We start from the raw sequence: 24,147 nt of genomic DNA, 5'->3' as shown, positions 1-24,147 counted from the left end.
TGAATCACATTCAATAACTCAGTATGGAAATAGTGTTGCCAGACAAAACTGCTGCCAAAACTACTCAGATCTCCCGCGTTGAAGAGAGAGGCTTACAATCATGATATATGGGGGACCTCTTGGCTAGGTAGGCAGGCAACAATTAAGATGGCCCGCCTACCTAGAATACTATATGTGATGCAAGTCCTCCCACTGCAACCCTAAAACATGCACTACCCACAGAAAGTAATAGAATGCTTTATATGGGTGGTTAAGAAGTCATGACTGGTGAGGAAGTACACAATCAACTGAGTAGGTCTGACTAGGCGTACCCAACCTAATCAACTTTTAATTTTTGTATTGAGTGTTTTATAAAGCGCGCACAAGACCCAGGGGTATCAGAGCGCTGTACATAGGGTTGAATGAAAGAAGATAAAAGCTATAGACACAGATACCTAAAGAGTAAAGAGCCGCAAAGGGCTGTTGCAACAGATATCAAAATTATAAAAACAGTCGGTCCGTTAATATTCCGTTAGTCTTCATTGTTCTAATGACTTGCAGGTCGGTATTTGCTGCTGCTCTGAAACTAATCAAAACCACGTACCCAGAGGAACTGAGTGATCGAGGGTTCTCCTGTCTACAATCTCTATTACTATCTGTACTACTATCTCTATCAAGCAGCACTAATCCAGTATACAGTTGATTGGAACAGAAGAGAATCAGAAAAATAATGGTGTTTTGCTGCCGGTTAGTATTAAGCATATATATTTGGAAGATCGCTTGGAATTAAATATCTTCGTAGAAAGGTATTAGATCATGCATGACTCATGACAGTAGACTATTCACATTGTTCAAATATTTGATTACGACAGAAAAAACCTTTTACACAAACTCCACAGAGAGACAAATCCTCTGCCAAGGAGAGATGGGAAGTGTAACTAGGTTTGCACCCTTACAAACTCAGAGGTGAAGGTCATATATAACAGAACATAGGTAACAACCACTCTTATCACACGTGGAAAAACATTGGCAATATAACTTAATATTGGATTACACACAAGCAAGGGTACACAAAAGGAAACTTTAAAAATCAGAAGAGCGCTGAAGGTTTTGTTGGGCAACAGGTACATTACTTCACTTCATATGGCAGTGCACAAAGCTGCAAATGTACTATGGAGAGGTTTTGGCAGATGAAGACACAATGTTTGACACCGCAATCCCCAAATTCCAAGCATGCATAATCCTAAACCTTCCCAATGAACAAACATGCCCCTGCAGAAAGCAAGATGGCTTACTTGCTTGCAGCAAAGCAAACCATCACAGCATTGAGGGGACAGGCAAGGTAGCAGAACATTGGTGCTGGCTATACCTTATGTGGGAATTATTGGGCAAGGACAAAGTTTTAATGGTATGGCACCTAAAGTTAGATTATGATGAAAATATAGAGGGCCCTATTCAAACAATTCCTAGTACAAGAAGATAGGGTTGGGAAGTCCAAAATGTACTCAGGATAACCAATCAGCAAAGTACAGAGGTAGTCAAAAGAACAGCGGGCAAAGGCAGAATCCTAGGACATTGGAATTAGAATCAGAAACAGTAGAGACAAGTACTGCATAATTGGAGAACCTTTGAGGCTGAATGGAGAAAAATACATACATAAAACTACAAATCACCAGGAGAGGGGAGGTTTTTTTTTTATAGCTGAAATTGCTCACACTGCCAGCCAGATGTCAGCAGGTGTATATGTTCTATGAGGAGAACTAACAGAATTGGGCCATACAAATATTTTTAAATGCTGTAAAAACAAAAACATGTTTGTTTTTGGGTGAAATGTGGGGTGCCTGTGTTGCAAATCACTGTCTCTTTCAAGCACAGTTCTATTGAAGAGACACTTTTTAGCAGTTCTCTCATCAAGTACATAAAACAAGACTAGTCTAGGCAGAAGGATCAATGTACAGTGATGCAAACATGAACCAGCTTATTTCAAATAGCATCACATACTGACCATCATGCTTAATTAGAAGACTAGGAAGCCCTAGATTAAGTTCCTCTCACCCCTTTCTCATTGAAAGAGTTGTTAGACCTAAACGCTTACAATAATTAGTGGAAATAGGTTTTCTATACACGGGCTCACTAGGATCATGCACTCAGAAATATTAATGTTTATACTTATATTTTTTACATAAGGCAACGTCCCATGGTAACCAGATAATGAGGATCTCAGTTTAAGCTCTGTGTAACAGAAGGTGTAGGCCAGCAAAAGGAAGTTGCAATCCCCTGTAGCAAGTGCAGTAAAGGTTGCCTGTAAGAAGAACTTTGCAGTGTCAGAAACCAGAAAAGGCAGTCCTGAGGAACTGGTTGTACGCTCGCAGGCTTAGAAAATGTGATACAGAGTTCAGATGAGCAGGAGTCGAATCACTGTCATCTATTACCTGAAGAAAACCTGTAGTATCTAGAGAAAAAGCAGTACTAATAGAGGCACAGTCCTTTAAGAGCGTTGTGGCAGCCAGAGTTCAGACTGTTAAATGTAAGTTACCTGTGCCTAAGTAGTAGAACATAAAAAGCCATGTAAGCAAGGCTCGGCTCTCAAATCTTCCTAGAAAGGTTCCAGGCCTGTATTTGTGTTGCAAATGTATGCAGCTCAACAACCAAACCTGCATGACTCAGTAGCTACCAGACACATAAACAAAGCAAGAGAGCAGTATCTCCAAATCGACTGGAGAATGTAAAAGCTAGTTTGCATATGGACTAGATACGAGGCTAAAGGGCTTTCGTAGTCAAGCTTGAAGAGCAAGCCCACAATGAAAAGATAACTTGCTAACTTTTCCAGTGTTTAAAAAGGTCAGATTTGGATAGGTACGCCTGCTAGCTTGCTTACTTCCATACATTGACCTGATTCTGTGTTTAGCATGGATATGGCTTGGCAGATAACTTTTAAGCTAGCGACATCAAGAGAGTCACAGTTAATCATGCATGCTTTCTGTTCTCTGGAAAACCAGCCTTTTTCAGAAATCAATCCTTCTCCACAGGAACGCTTACATAGTTTGTTGTGATGCATAATCAAATAGTAGATGAAGACCACAAGGTCTCCAACTCAAATGTGGCCTCTGATCAGGCTGAGAAGATCAGATGTAACTTGTTTGTCAGCTTTACACTTACGCCGTCTTCCACAAAACATGATGACAAGATTTGTGACTCAAATGAAAAGTTACCTCTGATTGTTCCTGGGAAATCTTTGTAGCACAGAAAGATAGGTGGTCATCCATCCACCTCCCTCAGAAAAGGTTTCTGCCTAGGCTTGCTAGGCGTCATGCATCTTTGCTTAACAAGGCTCATCATCCATCACAGTTCATTCATTCATTGTCCATTAATTTAACCAAATATAGTAATCCAAATTAAAGTAGATTTGTTCTGAGACCAGTACATCTTATCTCTTCACTGCAAAGACAAACAAGAACAAAAAGTTGCTCACTGATAGAAAAACATCAAATGCATTAAATAAATGGCATTTAATGTCGGGTTTTAATTCCCCTCCTGCACAGCAAGAGTTCAAGACCAAATGTGGCAAAAGTACGGCAGCTCTCACAAAACAGCTTGCACTAAAAAAATGCGGAAACGGGAATGACGAAGTAGAAACTAAAGAGTGAAATAGGTGGGTTTAACCTACTGGAATAAACTAAGATATGACACATGAACAACACTATACGCAGAAATCCTACAAGAACTCTTCAAGTGTGATGAGGTAAATAAATTTATTTACCATCAGCAGGTAACAGTCTTGGTGATAATAATATGTCATCTGTGGTGCGTAAGGCCATATAAATCTGGTATGACAAAGGAGAACGAAGAATCATTGCTAGATTTGCTAATTGAAAAAACGGTTTAAACAAGAAACAGAAAATGAAGAAAGAAAGCTAATTTAAAGACATCACAAGTTATCTACCACCATGCAATGGGAATGGTTAAATATGTTCAAACGGTTAGAATCTGCCAATTAGTTTCTATGTGTAGTTGCATGCCAGCATCTGGTGTCTGTTTGGAAACTGTACAACTCAGTCCACAGCTTCAGAAAGGCTAGAGGCTTGACTCTTAGGAAAGACAAATCTATGCCATAGCCTGGTATTGTTGGGTTGTGGCAACACGGAATTAAATGAATGCATGCAATGGCTGCGGCAATAAATGTCATCAGTGTCATTTTCTGTTCCCTCAAATAAAAGGTAAAGTTTTGAAGGAATATGGCATAAATGTGTAAGCATAACCATGTGTTCAATTCTTCATAAACACTTTTTCCTTTTGTATAATGCAACGTTAATCAAGAATATAAAAAAGGGAAAATACCAAAACTGGAAACAAAAAAGGGTCAATGAAACATCTGTTTTAAAACATAGTGGCGGTCTTTTCACCTGGGCACTTCGTGAAAGGCACAGGTAACATTGTGTGGGGTGGAGCCAAGTCAAGGTCACGCTTGAGATTAATGTATTTGCTGCTTTGGTAGTTAAACCCTTCCTCTCATATTAGGGTCAATATGGAATGACGAGTATTTAATTTGAATACTGTCCTTTCAATTAGAAGCTTCAATATCCGATTGTAGGTGTCCGTCTCTCCCTCAGTCTAGCCGCCCAACTTTATTGCTATTTCTTTGAGGACGGTCTCACCTTGGATGGTTGGTATCTTCCAGGATTCTCGTAGGAAAAATAGGATTTTCTCTGTGATGCAAGGATTATGATCTGATGGTTAGATAAATATGGTTTTTTACCTTCTTCTGATGCCAGAATTCCTCATTGGTATCAACAGTTTGCGCAGTGCACAACCATAAATAATATGCTCTCCCACTTCACTCCATCTCTATTTGACAAGTGCATCTGTCACTCATAATTCAGCCCCATCTTTTTTTTCCAGCCATTTGAAGGTTTTTCTGGGTCTTCAGAAAAACAGATAACCTTCCTGGGAGCTTAGCATCAGCACGTAGGGGCCCCACAGAGCCATCGGAGTAAATGATCTATTAACAGTGAATCACGGAGTTTGCGCAGAGCATCCTGGGTCTTTTCTATATGTAACTATATACTGCGCCTTTAATGCTTTTATAGCTTATGTTAGTCAGTTGGGTAGCTCAGGGTAAGTTTTGGGATGCATGAGCGATTTGTTTCCATATCTTTCTTTCCTTTGGCCATTCCTATTTGATCTCTCTCGGGTCCAGGAGAACATATCTCACATCTATTTAACGATAATTCTTTCAGCTTTGACACTCATAGAAATGTCCAGGAAAGTTAGTGCTATGGCGCAGTCAATTTGCAAAACATCAGAAGGCCCTAGGTGTAGTCATGGGCCATAAAATGGGTTCCTTTAGATTTTCAAACCACAAAGTTTTTTGTATTTCCTAGGCCGAGATGAATCCCAGACGAGCTACTGTCCAACTATTTCTAGTTCTTAAATAATTTCCTTAGCTGAAGTCCTCAACGTGGTCTTGTTCCACTTGATAATCTGTACGTTCTGTGTAAAATACTTCTCTGCAGTCTTAGGACGTCTCTTGTTGCTTTTTGTGTTGTGGCCAAGATTACGGCGTCAACTGCATATAGCAGTATTGGGATTTTGTCTTGCCAAATCTTTGAGACACCCTAGCTACTTTAGCTATGGCTTCGTAGAGGTAATCATGAAATAGGCAAGGACAGCAAGTGCTACCAAATAACCATGTGTTATGCCAAATTTATACCTCTCAGATCTCACCGTTCAGACCATTCCTGACTTGAGATGGGTTGTCCGTGTACATGTTCAAAACTGTTGCTCTGGTGTCTGAATCAAGATTAGTCTACAATATTTTACTGTTTATGGAGTTAAAGCTCTGCCACAGTCTGTGGATACCAGGTGCAGTGGCAAGTCAGTCTTTCTTTCTTCTTGAACTTCTCGACCAGATAAAGCAGGATGAGCACTTGGTAATAACCAGGTGGAGCAGGTTGGGTATATGAACAAGCCTTTTTTTCAAACCCCACAGGATTATACAGGTTTTGTGCTACAATACAGCTTTGAACCTGGGACAGGATGCATTTAATATATATTTTGTGTGTGTTACGTTGAGCAGCTAAAATTTTGGTTTGATTAGTATTGGAGGACTGGTGTGATAGTGCTCGTATACCACGAATTTAGTAATTCTTGTGCATGGGTAAATCCATTGAATGTGATCCTTCCGACGGGTGTACCATAGTCTGAGAGCAGACAAACATTAAGGTGGAACCATGTTTAGCATTGGAGCTTTGTTGTTGATCTATTCAGGAATAGATATAGTAAGTTGAACAATGCCTCTGCAGTTGCCTTCCTTTCCTCAGATGTATATTTTATATGCACGTTCACACGATGAGTCTAATAGGAAGATTTTATTCACTTAAATAATTGCAAAATGACTAGATGTGTGTACTGTATTACTACACAACAGATATTGGTTATTAACAAAAAAATTATGAACTGAATGGACAACCTAGAAACTTACCAATCGTAAGATCGTGGACTGGCTGAAACCGCTTGTCTGTAAACTGTAACAATAAGCATGATTTCCCAACACCTGAAAGACAAAATACATTTCTAAGTAACAATGATAATCAATTTGAAACAGTGCTCTAATATACACTGAAACTGATCAGATCAGAACATCATACTTAAAACATCGTCATGTATCTGAAATGCTTAAAAATGTAATCTAAAACAAAATAGCCTTTTCAGTGTCTTAATAGTGCTACTTAATAAAAACTAAAAGAGATTAAGAAGACGAAGATTGCGCTAAAGTGGTGTGACCAACGTCCCTGTAACGTGACAAAAACAATTATGCTAGCCAAAAAGAGGGACAATTATAATGTTGGAAATCGAGACTGTTTAGTGGGTTTAGAGTCAATATTAGTCTTAGAAAATCTTACTGATTTTCTGGTTATCTGGAACCACTACAATCCTGCCAAATAGCTGATAAACAATGCTAAAACAAACTAAAATTCAGGACATTAAAATGTTTAGGGTAAAGAAAATGTGTCTGATTCGAGGAAGTGAGATCAGTCACCTGCATGCATGCCAGTTGCTGATACCTGGAATTGTCACTTATGCAGTATAGTGCATGCAGTGTCACAAATGCACTAGGTTCTAGTTATGATTTCAAAGTTGCAAAGAGAAAAGAAGAGTTAAGAGTAGTTAAAAGTAGTACAAAGCAGCTAAAAAGGTCAAGTGCTTCCTTGCTTGTGTAACTTTGCTATTGCGGTTGTCCTGGGGTTGCAGGGCCCCGCAACATAAGTGCAATTTGACAAGAACATCTGTTTTCAAAAAGAGTAGTGCAAAGAAAAAACTATTACAGAACAAAATTCATTCATATGAAAAATTTAATTTCGAATGCTCACCAAAGCTGGAACATTGCCAAGAATGATACTTCCACTTAGTTCAAATGCAGTGAAATTAGTTTTGTTTTTTAACTATAGAACTGTAAGTTGCTTATGTACCAAACTATTTTGCAGAGGAAAAGCCTGCAATTCACAAACTTCCAGGTTTGGCGACCTCAAAACTGTGTGTTGCAATATACAAAAAAACTAAAAAAACACCCCGTTAGGCCAGAGAGTATAAACTGGGTGTCATTTGAAGTAAACGTTGCGTTCTTAGTGAGTCAACATTCTATGCTTATGGAGGGATATCCCCTGAAAGTCTGATTCTAGATCATTCACTTTTGCTCACCCATGTGCTCTTGTCATACCCACCCATTTATTCTAGATCATTCTCTATGACGGTACTGTACACACTTACAGCATCCACTTACTCACCCTTTCTACTCTCATACCCTCCACAATACCTCTTTTGCAAATCTCCAACACCATCCTATACTTTTCAAACTCAAGAAAAGAAAACAGGAGTTTCCATTTTTCACTGCCAGTTAAAAGTATGAGTTAATGCTGTAGTTTCAGGATCCACAGTCTGCCATGCCAGTTATCTCCAATGCTTCAGAGAGAGCATGTGCCCAAACATTTGGTTGGCGTGAGCTGTTGGCACATTATACTGCAAGCCAAATGAGATTTTCAGTGGTCTTTGCTCTGCTACATTTGCGGATTACAGGGACTTTATTATATAAGCCTTCTGCATGATCAGTTGGTCACTTAGTGAAAATTCCATCCTAATCTGACTGCCGAGGTGTTAAACGGTAATTTGAATAGAGTTCTGAAGACTTTGCTCTGTGAGTTGTTCAAGGCCCCCTATTTCCCTGGGAATGCCTCTGACCTGTATGCCAGTGTTGGGACAAGTTTGGCAGAGACCATTTTCACCAATGTTTTAAAAGAGAACTTTTTTGTGCTTTTAAACATTGTTCGGAGGGTAAATTGTAAGGATGTCAATTTAGGCTTGAATGAGTTTAAATGTAGTAGGTGGCCTCCCTTGCAATCTAACTAGCATACCAAGTATTTATATTTGTTCGTGAAGGTCAGGTGGTGGCAGTTAAGATGCCAGTGGTTTTGGTTTTTCTTTTTCTGACCAAAAATCCCGATTTTTTTTCTAGTTTAATTTTCAACTTGTTTGCACAGCAGTGGATGTGTACTGCGTCTAGCAGTCTGAAGACCTACTGGTGTTTGGCTTCACAGGGCAACATTGTCCGCATGGTAAAGGGGTAAAGGAGAAGAGTATCACAGGACAAGTCACAACAGTCAGTTCAATTTTACCTGGCCCGTAGAGCCTGGGTGCAGAGTTGTCCTGCCTGTCCCTGGTGCTGAATGGGAGCCATAGGAGTTGTCCTGGCTGTCCCAGGTGCTGAATGAGAGCAGAAAGTAACTTTGAATATCTGGTGCTCCTGGGAAACGTGGTAGCTGTCTGGAAGAACTACAGAGCCCACAATGCAAAAGACCGGTTGGATTTGGGCGCTCTCTTGGAGGGCTCGATGGCCAGCACTTCTTCAGATCCAGAGCGTTGATCTACTTGCTGTTTGCCGGGGACTAGTGCCAAAGGTCCAGGGGAGCCTGAGGACGCTTCAAGCTTCCATAAGGAGTCCCTGTCTGGGGGAACCGAAAGATAGCCTAGGACGACCAGGCAGTTCCAGTACTGTTGCCACAGGTGCAGGGTATCCCTCTTTTGCTTAGTGCAAGTCCTCTTGTCGCTGACACAAGTCTCTTCAGTCCTCTTTGATGCAGGTTGCTCAGAACTGAGGTTCTGGTGTCTGGGCATCCCTAAAATCCTAGATTAAGGGGTGTTAGTGCAACTAGCCAATGGGCTGCTAGTTCCTGCAGCTATTCTGCCCCGGAGGGGACTAAATCCGGGGATGTAGGTCACCTTTTCTAACCAAAAACCTCTATTCCGCAATTCCTAAAAACGGCAGAAATTGAATTGTAGGGTACAGACCAGGCTGCTCACTCTGGAGGTGTAGCTAGCCTTCTGGGGGTGTACAACCCCTTGACTAACGTATTTACTGCCTGTCCGGTGGAAATATGCCTGGTGCAAGGGGAGGCCAGTTTCCTCTTCGGAGTGTCAGACCTGACGTATACCAAGAGGAGACACTGCCTTTGAAGCTCACGCCTTGTTGTGCCACTTCACTAGCCTGCTTGCAAGGAGGGAAGCGTGACCTTCCTGCCGAAACCTTTGTTCCTGACTCTTGAAAGTGATCAAAATGCCAGACAGGAGGACAGAATTCTACCTTGACTGCAGTAAACTTGGGAAACGTGGACTTGACAGCCGCAGGACAGAGAAGTTGGGGTAACCAAGTGGGGAACCTCTAAATTAATGTCAGGAGCGAGTAGGCCCGTTGCTTGATACCAAACACGACATATTTAGGTGGTACCAAAATGGAGCTGCCAACCTGGGTTTGCTCGGGTGCCACCCATGTTATACTATTGAAAGTCTATCACTTACAGTGCCCTTTAATGGTAAAGGGAACTATAGAGTCATATAAGCTCTCACTTGCATGTTCACACCTTTGATAGAAGGCAACCTTACTCCTGGCTTTAGGATGCCTTCTTTAGGGATGACTTGCACATAGCAGAGATAGTGTATTGACGTTGCCACACATGGGGAAGGAAAAGTCGAATTAGAACAGTTTTCACCACTCCTGCAGTCTGCAATGACAGACCTGCTGTCATTAGTTTACTTGGGTCACAGAGAGTGGCAATGCTGCAAGCCCTGGGGACACCTTTACCACCCAAGTCCTGGGTACCACTGTCAGCATTTACTAGGGACTTATAAGGGGTGTAAAGTACTTGTCAATAGGGATTGCCAATATACACAAAGTTTTAGGGAGATAGCACTAGCACTGGGGCCTGGTTAGCAGGATGCAGTGCACTGTCAGAGTCAAAACACAGCATCTAATAATCCAAATGGGGACAAAAAGAGGGGGGGGGGGACATCTGCAAGATAAAAAGCCCCGTTTTCTTACAGATACGATCATTAGATCCTGGAAATGCCACAAATGTTTGGCCTACTCCATTACACCCATTTGCTATCAAGGTCTTGAAGGCTAATGCCAGAATTTAACAGACACTATCTGCAGTCCAATAACTTTATGGAAAAATATTGTGCTGCGTTTTTGAAGGCATTGAGAAACAAAACTGCACTAAGTCATACACAAATCTTTATGATTTGTTAATGGCTTCTGATGGCAGCAGTGTCAGTAACCTGGTTATGTTGGATCTTTCTGCATCATGTTAAACCATCTACCACGCTGTTTTGCAGAGCCATTGTCAGTCAACTGAATTGGGTCTTCAGAATACGGTAGTCCTTTCAATCAATCTCTTTATAACAGTCTAATTTATTATGGGGAATCCGGTTAGGTTTTACTCCACCCCAACAGGTTTTCTGCAGTAGGAGCCTTTACTGATTATCCTTAGCAACAAGGGTCTACATCCACTACAATTCTATATGTCAGAGTTCTTCTTTAAAAATTACTAACAATTATCAGACTCAAACTGAAAACCAGCCAATACCTGATGGACTTTATTAGACGGGTTATTTAGGTGAGTTATTTCTGCACATCCCTTTTTTCTTCATAATTACAGCTTAATTAAAGATCAATAGAAGTTTAGTAGTCCAGAAGACTTTCAGGTTCTGAAAAGATGCGGATGTGGCTTTACTTTTACATACACATGTTCATGCTTCAATTATTTCTTTGTTTCTGTTCAGAGTGCCAGATCTATTTAAAGTCAAAGTACCTTGTTCAAGAAATCTAAATGGAAAAAAGATCATTAGCATACCAAGTCATCTGCCACGAATAATACTGCATTTAATTTATCGATGGAAACAAATCAAGCAATTGTTTCTTAAAAACCACTTCGGCTTGCAGCCCACCTACACTAGCAAAATTTTACAATTGCATTATAAACGCGATTTGTTTAGTATGGATGTGTGGAAGGATATTCTACAACATTTGTGTTTAGTGGCTAAACTTGGGATTGTGTGCTTACCGGCACGCATGTTAAAAATAATACATTTTACTTTTTTTCAGCAAAAAACAGCTATTGTAAAAATACCTTAACAGTAGTCAGATCTGTTTTTATAAATGTACCAAATACAGACTACAGATTTGAGAAAGGATTACCAAATACAATATTAATACATTTGTGCAATTAGGTGCGTGCTTTCACCTCGTATTTTAAGTAGGAACGCCCTATGCTTGCTTGAGTGAATAAGGTTATGATCTTGCACAAGGACGGTTGAACAAATCATTCACTGGTAAAGCTCCTTCTCAACTAGTAGTGGTCACCAGATTTTGAAAACTTAACCAACTGCAACTAGAACAGAATATGAGATTCACCAAAGTTTAATCCCTAGATTTATGTGAAGAGTCCACAAACCTGAACTCAACACCCAATACCAAAAATTCATTCCCTCAAGTTTTGATACATTATTTTTCTCACCACTACCCCTTTTATTTTGAGCATGAGGGATACCCCTACCAACCTTTCTCGACCCGCTTCCTGCTTGGTAAGCATCATCTGGTTCACTGACAAACCACTCCCCTTAGAAAAAAAGGGTATTTGGGGATTTGTGGTAAGTATTGCGAGCTAAAGAGCTTCCTAGTTATGGAGTCAAGTGTTTAAATAATTCCATCCCCTTTGATCACCAGCACAAAGCCAGTCATTGATTCTAGCACTTAAACTAATGACCAAGCAACACAAAGCTGCAACATCACGGGTAAAAACGGGAAGGGCTGGAGAAGTTCAAATCGTTTTTAATATTATGACAATCCAACATGCCTCTAGTGTACAGATAAACTGCAAACACAAGCTAAATGTATTGCTCAATTAAGCAACGCTCGCCATTCTCTACAGCAGTGAGCTATTAGACTTCTGGACACGTCATTTTTGGATTTAATTTTCCAGCAAACATTTCAGTGATAAACCTTCGTCCACAAAACTGATGACAGAGAGCTTCAATCTATTTGTGAAAACAAGAGTATACTTCCGTGGCGAAAGTAATGGGCGTAGGGGAAGTAACTTTGTGGGCTCAAACAATTAAATGATGGCCCTACAAGTCACTTATAATATCTAAACTATTTAACAAAGAAGTGCAAGCCCAACTTTTCTCAGATCATCTGCCGATTGCATTCCACCTACTCACATCAATTGTAACTGATAGCTTAGCAACAAAACCCAACTCAATTAGACACAGGTGACAGATCAAATGAATGGGCCTGAATCCTAACAGACGTCTAGGATAGCCTGGATAGAACCAGAAGATGAATGAAATTCAAAAGTCAGAGGAGGCGTCTTCCCTAATGTACCTAAAATCTCAATATGGGTGGCCTTAAAAAGATAAATGCAAGGAAAAATCCAAAGAAAACAACTGATAAATGGTATGAAAAATAGTCTTGCCAAGCAGAACCAAGAGTTTTTCCCTCATACATCAGCAACCTTGTGAAGATTTTTACCAAAGGAAGACATTCCTGCAAAGGTGTAGTAATCAGTTATCACCACTCTCTTAAAAGGTCCTGCACTGATCCACCGATGCCATTTATCAGCTAATCTTAAATTTCTAGTAGTCCTGCAAAATCTTACAAAGAGAGAGACTAGACAATTACAGTGGTGCATGAAACGCTAACATTCTTTACAGTTTTCAATCTGGTTTACAACCTATGGGCTGAACACTGGCAAATACACGATCCTCATTCATTTCGATGACAAAAAACATGAAACTCTAATTGACCTTTCCCTCTCTGTAGCCTAAAGCGCGTCAGTGCTCGAAATTCGGATTCAGAAACAAAGCAATGACCAGAATGCCAGCAGCCGTGCTTAAAAAAATATTTTCTCCGGGATCGTAGTTAAAATCGGGAGTACGAGTACTAAAGGGCAGCTCCCTCTTACCATTATTGTTCAAAACGTATATGTACCCTGTGGCTAATGCAACTGAATAGCAACACCTTTATTTCCAGATGTACACCGATACTCCTATCCACACCCATTGAGAACAAGCATTTGCAATGCAATAGGTCTCGCATTAGGAAAGTTTGAGCTATTGGTATTGTAAATGACAAATATTTTATTTATGTGTTGGTTTTGAAAATTGCGAAATTAATAGCTTTGTCATTTACAATGCCAATAGTTTTAACTTTCGCAAACGTGACACCTATAGCATTTGTCTCTATAACATGCAAACTCATCTTGAAACAAACGTACACTGCTAGGCTAAACAGGGACTTACAGGACAACTTTCACATAATGCAATCGCAGGTCCAAATGCAATTCTGACTCAGTAGCGTCAAGAAGGAAACGCTGGAAAAAAATCTGATAGTTTCACTGACAATTACTGCAGGCAGAAAGAGTGCAAGATAAGACACGCAACAGTTGATTCCGCACTGTCAGGATGGGGCGGGTCTGATGCGCTGATGATGGGGAATAAAAAAACATGTATCAACCGGGCTTGTTCTTTTACAAAATATTATTTCTCAAGAAATATAGTTTGATAACTAGTTTTAAATGCGTGCATGCTGTTTGCGAGGAATGCAGCTAGAGAAAGCAAATTTAAAATACAAAACACGTGTGCAATGTTATCAAGTGGATTCTTGACGTAAAAACAGTGTTCAGTAAGTGTCAAATACTGACCAAAGACAAATACTGCAGCTTTCACATAGGACATGCAAAAGAATTGTCAATGGCAACGGGCGCCGACTAGCAGGAAATGCAGCAGGAGGTGGTGCGGGACAGCACGCAGCGTCCCAAAAAAATAAATAAATAAATACCGCCTTCGGGTAAAGTCCGCGCTATATAAAAATGCATAAATAACTAAATAAATAAATACCGCAAATCACCGCCGTCACTCTGCCGGCCTGCGACCAGGAAGTCAGGCAGGCCGGCGCGACAACAGGAAACAGGAAGTAGGAGGGCGGGAGCCTACCCCGCCTCCCACGGAAGAGCCGCGATTGGATGGAGCCGTGTTTGGAGCACCGGAGCAGGCAGGAGCCTACCCTGCGCCCCGGTGCCGAAGGAGGGAAGAAGAGTCCTGCTGCCGGGCCCTGCAGCTGAGGAGAGCCGCCGCACGAAGGAAGCCGGTGAGAGGGTTGCTGAGGAGGGGGGGGGGAGAAGCATGTGCGCGCGCGAGTGCGGGGGGGGAAGCATGTGCGCGCGCGAGTGCGGGGGTGGGCGGGCTTTGTATGTATGTGTGCGTGTGTGTGTGTGTGTGTGACTGTGGGGGAGGGGGGTGTGTGTGTGTGAGCGAGTGTCTGTGTGCCTGTATGTGTGTGCCTGCGTGTGCATGCGCTCGCCTGTGTGTGCGTGCGTGCATGCAGAGGGGTGGGGGCTGCCTGCCTGCGTCTGTGTGAGCAAGGGCTGTGAGTTACTCTGCGCATGCGCGGGTACTCTGCGCATGCGCGGGTCAGACGCGCGCTCCCGCGGTGAAAACTGCGAGGAAAAACGCTCGTAACAGATTGGTGTCCTCATTCCCAATAACGGGCCACAAAAGGTCTGAAGCAGACACTCTCAATGCTTACGCATTGAGAGTAAGGTCTGCTCGACCTAAAAAGAGTGACTGAAGCATACATGTTTCTTTATGAAGATAAGTTTGCAGTCTGAGTTGAACCAATCATAAATCATGGCAACAAAGTGTCTATGACTGTGCTTACTAATTTCATGCTGCCGATAGCCGTCATGATACAAAGTAAAATAAAAAAGTGGATATATTCAACATAGCTCACACTTGCCTAGCTAACACAGGGATCCACTGCATTAATTTGTAATCTACCATGCTTTGTAATACAGTTCATCTTCATACTTTAATGGAATTCATAGGAGCATAACCTGCACTGGCACATCAAACGTATCTCCTTATATTATTTATTATTTGGATTTATAAAGCATACCAGCCAACTTGCAAAAGAATTTAGTTTACGGAGGGGGCGGGCCATGTGCCGAGAGCTACTCAAGAGGCACTCAGCACCTCACCAAGCCCACCACGATCTCCCCTCTCCCCCAGTAGGGTCACTGAGGGCGTCACTGATGTCCTAGCGGAATTTTACACCTCACCTTTTAATGGACATAGGTTGCTTACTGTCTCCGAAAACAAACTGAAAATCCACGTTTAAAGATGTTTTCAGGTCGTTTTTACAGCCACCGTGTGATTTCGGCTTCTCATGAAGGGAGCTGAAATCATGCGACGTATGGTGGCACCACCTTGAGATATGATAAAGCGCATGGCTGCCCAAACAGGGCTTCCCCGGGCTAGCATATACAGAACTAAGCTAGACAGGCCAGATCTAAAATAGACACAACGGATCTCATAGCAAAACTACAACAAGCTCAAAGCCAAGTGTCCAGGTGGAGCCACAATTTGTGGTGTAGAGCAGCAGCATTAACAGCCTTTAACATCCAGTCAGAGAACCCAACTCAAACCCAGGCTGCACATCAAAAGACTTTGAACAGTGACTTACGATTTGCACTCCCAGGCCTATCAACACCCTACCAATCTCACCAGTTGCCAAACAAATATGGATGAGGCTTGTGTGCAACGAAGGACTGCCCGCTGTCATTAGCAAAAATTATGATTCACATATCATTTACAAAGTGGAAAAACGGTGGCTTTTGTAGATAGTGAAACGAACGGAACATTCGGGATGCAATGTTTTTTTTTAAGAGCCAAGTCTTTATCTCTTACCTGATTTGGAGGAGGGCTGTAGAAGAACTGAAGGAACAGGACTGCTGTTCCAGATCCTAGATGCGTAGACAGAAAGGATCTGTTTCCTGGTGTTTTTCTGGTGCAATTCTTCATCACCAGAGCTGCAATGTCCTAGCTTATGGTGTAATAAAATCATCTGAGATTGCTAGCATTTCCGACAGATAGGCAGAGGCACCATTCACGGAGGTCCTAAAACTGCTGCAACAGGCCTTTAAGATGATGTGGCAATGAAAAGGGACTCAACCGCTAATTCTGCATAGAGATGATGTGGTCTCATTTCTTGTGGCCCTTGGTAATGCATGCCTCAGCATGTAGAATAACTTTCATATGGAGAGTGTGGCATCTGGGAGGCTGTGAACCAAAGCATTGCTTCCATCCAAATGAGATTATGAGGAGAGACAGATTTTACCACACAGTCTTCATCACACAATGCTTTTAGTATACAGCCTTTACCACACAGGTAAAATGTACCAGAGTGGCACCTATATACGTGTTACCTTTACCATGCAGGCATTTTTTTTTTAAATAAAGTAATTACTGTGGTATTTAAAACAAGCATTGGCATAGCCAATAGGTCTCGCCTTTGGGACTTTATAAGTGTTTAGTTATCCAGCACAATATCCTTGGTGCAACAACATCAAGTCCTCTCCCAGAAACACCTTTTTACTTCTCACCACCTGAAGAACTCCAAGCTATGCAGAAGAGAGGACCACCATTACCAAGCTTTCAGATGTGCTCCTCTCAAAATCGTGCTTTTTTAAGGTTTATGGGGTTTAGCCCTGCAAATAAGTAAAAGATACTTCCTCAATTGACTACATACCCAGAGTTGCATAACAGCCTAAAGAACGCAAGTAAATTTTTTAAAAGAAACACCTAGACCTCAATTTAGCTAAAAAGATCAAAATAAATGGCCAAAGCATCAAGCATATTAACAGATCACTTGTTAGTACAGGAAAATTAGTTACATTTGAAGTTGCAATGCAGGCCCTTTTCCCAAGTTTGAAAATCTACTGGGCAAAGGCCGATACAAAATGAGAGTGAGAGTGAGAGTGAGAGAGAGAGAGAGAGAGATTAAAAGTGAGAGAGAGTGAGAGTGAGAGAGAGAGAGAGAGAGATTAAAAGTGAGAGAGAGTGAGAGTGAGAGTGAGAGTGAGAGTGAGAGTGAGAGTGAGAGAGATTAAAAGTGAGAGAGAGTGAGAGTGAGAGTGAGAGTGAGAGTGAGAGTGAGAGTGAGAGTGAGAGTGAGAGTGAGAGTGAGAGTGAGAGTGAGAGTGAGAGTGAGAGTGAGAGTGAGAGTGAGAGTGAGAGTGAGAGTGAGAGTGAGAGAGAGAGAGAGAGAGAGAGAGGGAGAGAGGGAGAGAGTGGGAGAGAGTGAGAGAGAGTGAGAGAGAGTGAGTGAGTGAGAGTGTGAGTGAGTGAGAGTGAGAGTGAGAGTGTGAGTGAGTGAGTGTGAGTGAGTGAGAGTGAGAGTGTGAGTGAGTGAGTGTGAGTGAGTGAGTGAGTGAGTGAGTGAGTGAGTGAGTGAGTGAGTGAGTGAGTGAGCTCAATTGCACCACTTCTTCATCTCTGAAAATATTCTACCCCCACCCCATAACACACGTTTAATAGATGGTCAAGACGGATTTGAAAAGGTTATTGATACCTGCGTATTATTTGATAGAAATGTGATAGCAAAGCAGGCAGGGCAGACAGAGCATCTAGAGTCAGCTGAGCTCCCACAAGATCCACATCAATCTCTCTCCTTTTTCATTACTAAAAGGCTCAGTCACGGACAAAACAGGCCACACTTAAATTTCAAATAACAATTAGTAGCCTTGCAAGTGCTGTCTCTGGTGCTGTGAAAATGAGGAGACACAAAAACCTAATGCAGCAGAGCATGCGTGTCCACATCAGCCCTTCACAGAGGCGCCTGATTGAATTACCTACTTGTAGGGAGAGGACGATTAAGACGTAGACAGAGGACAGAACGCCAACTGTGCAACACCACCTCCAATGCTCCTCAATAACACTTCTGAAACCTCCGGAAGGAAGCGATCATAGGCGTTCAGGACAGCGAGAAGACCAAAACCACTGCACCACGTAAGGCAGATGAGATTGACAGAGCCCGATGCCACCATCAAGGGTCAATTTAGAAACCAGCGAAGTTTGGTACTCATCGATTCTCATTCATACACTCCCGGTAATTAGTGTGAAACCACAACACAATTACCGGTAATATTTGTTGTTGTGGGTTAACTGTAGTAATGGCTGTTGGTAATGATGCTACTACAAATTATTACCCTATATTTAATGGCCACCTTTAAACATATCAGTATCTGCTCGTGCGTTAATTGCCTGGATTAAACGTTTACAGGGCAATATTGTATATATAATTTGGAACTCTGAAGATTTCGGGACAGCGGTTGCCTAAATATGTTAAACATAAATACATTTTACTTTATTGAAAGAAAAGGTGTAAACTCCCCAATCCTGTTCTAGAGAACTGTTTCTACTTTTTATTCTATGCAACTTTAATACGGCCATTGGTGTCACAACTGAGGAATAATGAACCGTTGCATGGTCCGTACCATCTATATAACCCAATTAAATTAAATTTTTAAAATATGTACTCTAAATCTCTCAGTTCTACAGTATATCAGTTCAGCATCCACAGCAACTCCCACTGCATTTAACCATTTCGTTTTCTGGGGAATAAGCGATCAAAAGAAAAGAAAAAAAAGTACCAAGTCCGAAAATTTGGAAGAATCGATTACAGTTGTTCAAAGGCGGAGCAAAAGATTAAGTCAGAAGCCACTATACTGCCTCATGCTTTGCTTTTTAAAAGCTGAATATATAGCTCAAAATAGTTAATGCTCAACCTTAGTTTGGAAACGTGCGTACAACGCCGTTAATGAAAATATACCTCTTATCGATAAATTGTTTGCTGTTTGAATAACCTCAAGGACTTTTTTCGCGTCGGTTTATATGAAATGGATTACCGACTGGGCTGGACTGGAAATTAGCCCTGGAAAAAAGATTCAAGCATGCCCCATGCTGCAGAAGGTTGCAGCTAGAGACTGGAGCAGGGACTTTTATTGGGTGCGCATGGAAGTCCATTAAAATCTGAAAACAGCGCCTCACCCTGCAGCCTCCCGGAAAATGCCAGAACAGCAAAATGACCAGGCCGGTGCAGATTGCTGAGCTTTTGAATAATAAAGTAGGCACGAACTACAGTCATCAATACATATTCGAGCTCTTGCTACATGAAAATAGCATCAATATAAAAATGCTGAGGGTGGGCTCTTGTAATTAAGTCTCGAACATTCTTGACATCTACAATAAATAAGAACACTCCTATATTTTAGGCAAACGTTAACCTGCCTCAACTTACATTGTTCAGTACTCAAGATTCAGTGCACAATAGACAGGAATGATTAACCAGCTATACTTTTTCACTATAAGCAACAGTTTGTATTATACTTTATACTGCGGAGAACGATTTCTATTCAATATGTTCCTGGCCTTACATACCAGTGAACAACACACGGGCCGGATTCTTATTCCGGTATCGACAGGTCTCCAGGAACCAAGCAGCAGGGGAGAAACAAATTACGCAGCAAATTGGACTAAATAATGCTCCAAGAAAAAGCTAATTATGCAGTAATATGTGGGCCATTTTGAAGCAGTATTACATCATTATTTTGGCACGGTTACACATTAACCACCGCAAGGGAAAAGCTTCACCTTATTAATATCAGATGAACACTAAAAACAGCAGGTAGACCTGCCACTGAGTGAAGGAAGGCCTGCCACTGCACAATAACACATGCAGTATACCGTTTTTATTAACTTTTGATCAGTTTGAGCAAGACACATTTTTTTGTTATAATCTGAAAATTATGCAGAAGATGATGGAATATATATAGCAAGTGTGGCAAATCCATAATTATGAGTAAAACGGTACGGATGCAGAATTGCAGAATTACACAATGGCATCTGTGTATCTTTTCTAAACCACTAAAGGGTTGACAAATATAATGTGCTATGTTCTCCTTGATAATATATAAATGTGATTCAAGGACAACTGTCGTCTGGACACTACAATATCAATATCAATAAAAAAAGAACCATCTACAATCCCACTTCCCCCCCAGTCTCACCCCCCACTACCCAACCTCCACCCCCTTCACCACTAATAAGCGCCCATCCTCCACCCTACACTCTCCGCCTACCACCAATATTCTCATCCACACCACCAACCTCTCCCCTATGTCATCCACGCCCGACCCTCCCATCCCCACCTCCAACACATTTCCCACACTGGACTACATTACGGCCTCCCTCCTCCAGCTCAAAGAAGACATGCACATCATCAAACAACAACTACTCTGTCTATCACACTCCAGTCACCCCTCACCCAACACCCTCCACCAGATCAAACAAGACATTCACATCAAACGATTACTCAGCACACACCCCAGACACCCCTCACACGCCTCCACCATCACCTCCCCTCCCAGCTGGTCCTCCTCCCGGGCGGCGAACTCTCGCACTCGACTCCCACCACACTGGACCTCAATCCCTGTTCACAACCGCGAAAACCGCCCCCATCGCTCCTGCAACCCTCTCTCGGACCTTGACACAATCACCCTCCTCCGCTTCTACGACTCAGCTCCCCATAGCAACACACCCGACACTCTCACTGCCATTCCTACGATTCACTCCAATCCCCTCAGACACCCCACACTGAACAACAGAATCGCTATCCATAGTAACCTGAGTAAAGTCCCCCTCGCTCTAGAACCCCCTTCCACCCTCGACACACCCCGTCTCAAATGCACTCTCCTCAACTGCAGATCAGCCGCTAGACACTCCGCCGCTATCGCCGATCTCATCCTAAAATTGGATCTTGACTTAATCATCATGACTGAAACATGGCTAACAGAATCTTCTACACCAATAATGGACATCCTGGTTCCCCCCAACTACCACATCACTAGACTTGACAGGTCTGGCAATAAAAAAGGTGGCGGAATCGCATGTATATACAGGAGCAACCTCTCTGTCTTGAAAGTAACTTCCCCTTCCCTACCCTCCCCAACCTCCTGTGAATACATCTGCCTCAATATTATCAGTGAGGGCAAACAGATCTGCACTCTTCATGGCGTTTACCACCCACCCGGCGACAACCTTACCTTCTCCCAACAAATCGTGGATATGATCTCAACCAACTCCGGGCGACAACTCACACAAATATACCTTGGTGACTTCAACCTCCACTGGAACGATCATAATGATGCGGTGGTAAAAGGTCTGAAGAACTTCCTTAACGCCCTTGACCTTACTCAAATTTGCAACAGTCCAACACACGAGAAAGGCTCTATCCTCGACCTTATCATCTCCAAAGAGGCCTCTTTCAACTCGAATGTATCCAACCCTGTGACTGGTCAGACCATCATATTATCACATTCTTCATCAACGAAAAAGTTAAATTTAACCCTGTTCAATCCGCCAGGCCCAAAGTCTGGAAAAGAGACATGAAAAAACTAAACTCAAACTCTCTGCCCCCCAACAGCTGTAACTTACTGCTTCCTCCTATTGGCGTTAAGGACGTCCAATCCTTGTCTGATCACTATCTTAACACTATGACCGCAATAATCAATGAAGTCGCACCCTTGCAGCTAAAAAAAGCCTCCGCAAAAATGTCCAATCCCTGGTACGACGGGAGTCTCAATGATGATAGACGTGCCATGCGAATGGCAGAGCGCACCTGGAGATCAGCTCCCTCTGCACTGAACCTAAAAACCCTGAAGAAAAAGAGAAATGCCTACTTCAGGAAAATAAAACGCTCAAAATCAGACTTCTTCAGCCGTCAGCTCGACCAAGCCAAAAATCGTCCGAGAAAGCTGTTTGAGCTTATCCGAACACAATCCAAAGAACAACCCCAACCTCTCAACACTATGTGCGAAGCTCCCTCCTGCGAAGACTTCGCCTCTTTCTTTAACCAAAAAACTGACAACATAAAGAATGATCTCCTCATGGACGCAAGCCTCTATCCCAAACCCCACTGCATAGCACCTACTAAACCAAAAAACAATGCCACTTGGTCAACCTTTGTCACCTACACGGAAGAAGAAATTGGCAGACTGCTCAGCACTCTGAAACCATCCAACCACCTCACGACCCCCTTCCTGCTAACGCTGTCAAAGTCCTTACCACGTCGCTCCTTCCACTCTGGACTAAAATCATTAACAGCTCACTTCAACAAGGGACCATTCCCGACTCCCTCAAAGTTGGACAAGTCACACCTTTGCTAAAGAAACCTACAGCCGACCCCTCCGACCTAAACAACTACCGTCCCATTACCAACATTCCGACTCTTGCCAAACTGCTGGAAAAATGCGCACAAATACAATTGACTAAACACATTACTCAGTTTGATCTCCTCAACTCTCATCAATCAGGCTTCCGAGCAAATCACAGTACTGAAACTGCTCTGACTCACATAATTGACGACGCCCTTCAAATCCTAGATCATAACGATACCTGCCTCCTCATCCTCCTTGATCTCTCCTCCGCATTTGACACCGTCAAACATGAGAATTTACTCGAGCTATTAAACACAAGAATGGGCCTATCTGGAACTGTGCTCAAATGGTTCACGTCCTTTCTGCATAACAGGTCGCAGAAATTCAAAAGCAACAACTTGATGTCCGCGCCAAGACCTGTATCGCTAGGCGTACCACAAGGATCCTCCCTATCCCCAACTTTGTTCAACTTAGTTATGGAACCTCTCACCACCTTGCTACAAGAATCCAATGTACACTTCCACATGTATGCTGATGACACCCAACTTTATCTCAAACTACAATCACCCAAAGACATCACGCTCTTGAACTCAACGATCAGAAGCACCCAATCCTGGCTGGCCGCTAATCATCTCAAACTCAATGCCCTTAAAACAGAGTTCCTTCTGATCTCACCTCCCGCGAAGATCACTACCGCACAAATGTGGCTTAAACACCTAACGGCACTCAATGTTCAACCCACCATCGTGGACTCAGCAAAATCTTTGGGCATAACACTTGACACCAATCTCAGCATGCAGGAACACATCAACAAAGCAACTAAGGGAGCGAACTACCAAATCAACACCCTTAGGAAACTTAAACCCTTCCTTCCAGCCAAAGACTTCCAAACTGCGGTACAATCACTAGTCATACCTCGAATAGAATATGGCAGCACCGCCCTCTGCGGTCTCCCCCTAGCTACTACGGCACCCATAAGAGCCTCTTTAAACGCCGCAGCGAGACTCATCACTGGATCAAAAAAACACTCACACATTTCCCCTGACTTCAAATCCCTGAACTGGCTGCCTTTTGAAGCCAGAATACACCTGAAAATCGCTTGTCTGACGCACAAGGCTGTCCACCTGAGCTCACCTAGATACCTCGCTCAGAAGCTGACGATTTCTGGAGGCTCCAGAAACACTAGAGGCACAAACAATCTTTTGCTAAAGCCTAAAAGATTTCGCAAGGAAAAAACCTATAAACGCTCTTTCTCAGGAATGGCTCCCAGGATTTGGAACTCACTCCCCCCTGAAACCAGACTCATCCCCTCTACCACACTTTTCAAGAAAGAAGTAAAAGCGATCCTCATGGCTAAATACACCTGAACCACTACTGGAGATCAACTTCAAAGACTCGATACTGATCTGTACTACTTGTTCAAACCCTTTGCATGTTTGTATGACTTTGAAATTGAATTACTTGATTGTTTATGATATCACTACACTGTACTTTTAACACTATTGATGTATCTGTGTATATATGCTCCCCTCCTCTGTAAAGCGCTCTGATATCTGCGAAGATCTTGTTCGCGCTATATAAAACTTTCAAAATAAATAAATAAAATTACTGAACCCTTCTTAAAAGCAGAGTCTGCACTCTTTGGTTTTGTCAACCTGGCTTTTAAATAATAAAAAAAATAAAGAAAAACGAGAGGTAGCGGTTTGGTATTTTTCTACTACTTAGGTTAAGACTTGCACAATGTTAGTTAAGCTATGGGTGTGCCGGACCTGTGCGAGCAGTACAT

The 24,147-nt window shown here is 42.3% G+C and overlaps 1 protein-coding gene across 1 annotated transcript in view; it reads right to left on the bottom strand.

Moving 5' to 3' along the window:
- Positions 1–24,147, bottom strand: part of RAB2A (RAB2A, member RAS oncogene family) — a 267,732-nt gene that overhangs the window by 204,139 nt on the left and 39,446 nt on the right. The window contains exon 2 of the mRNA XM_086965785.1: positions 6,461–6,532. Coding sequence (XP_086821911.1) covers positions 6,461–6,532 — 72 coding nt within the window. The remainder of the gene's footprint in view (positions 1–6,460; positions 6,533–24,147) is intronic.

The sequence above is a fragment of the Lissotriton vulgaris genome, chromosome 4_1 (assembly GCF_964263255.1).
Source record: "Lissotriton vulgaris chromosome 4_1, aLisVul1.2, whole genome shotgun sequence".
NCBI classification, from domain to species: Eukaryota; Metazoa; Chordata; class Amphibia; order Caudata; family Salamandridae; genus Lissotriton; species Lissotriton vulgaris.
The sequence above is the reverse complement of the archived record's forward strand: the minus strand, read 5'-3'. Positions and strand labels throughout refer to the sequence as shown.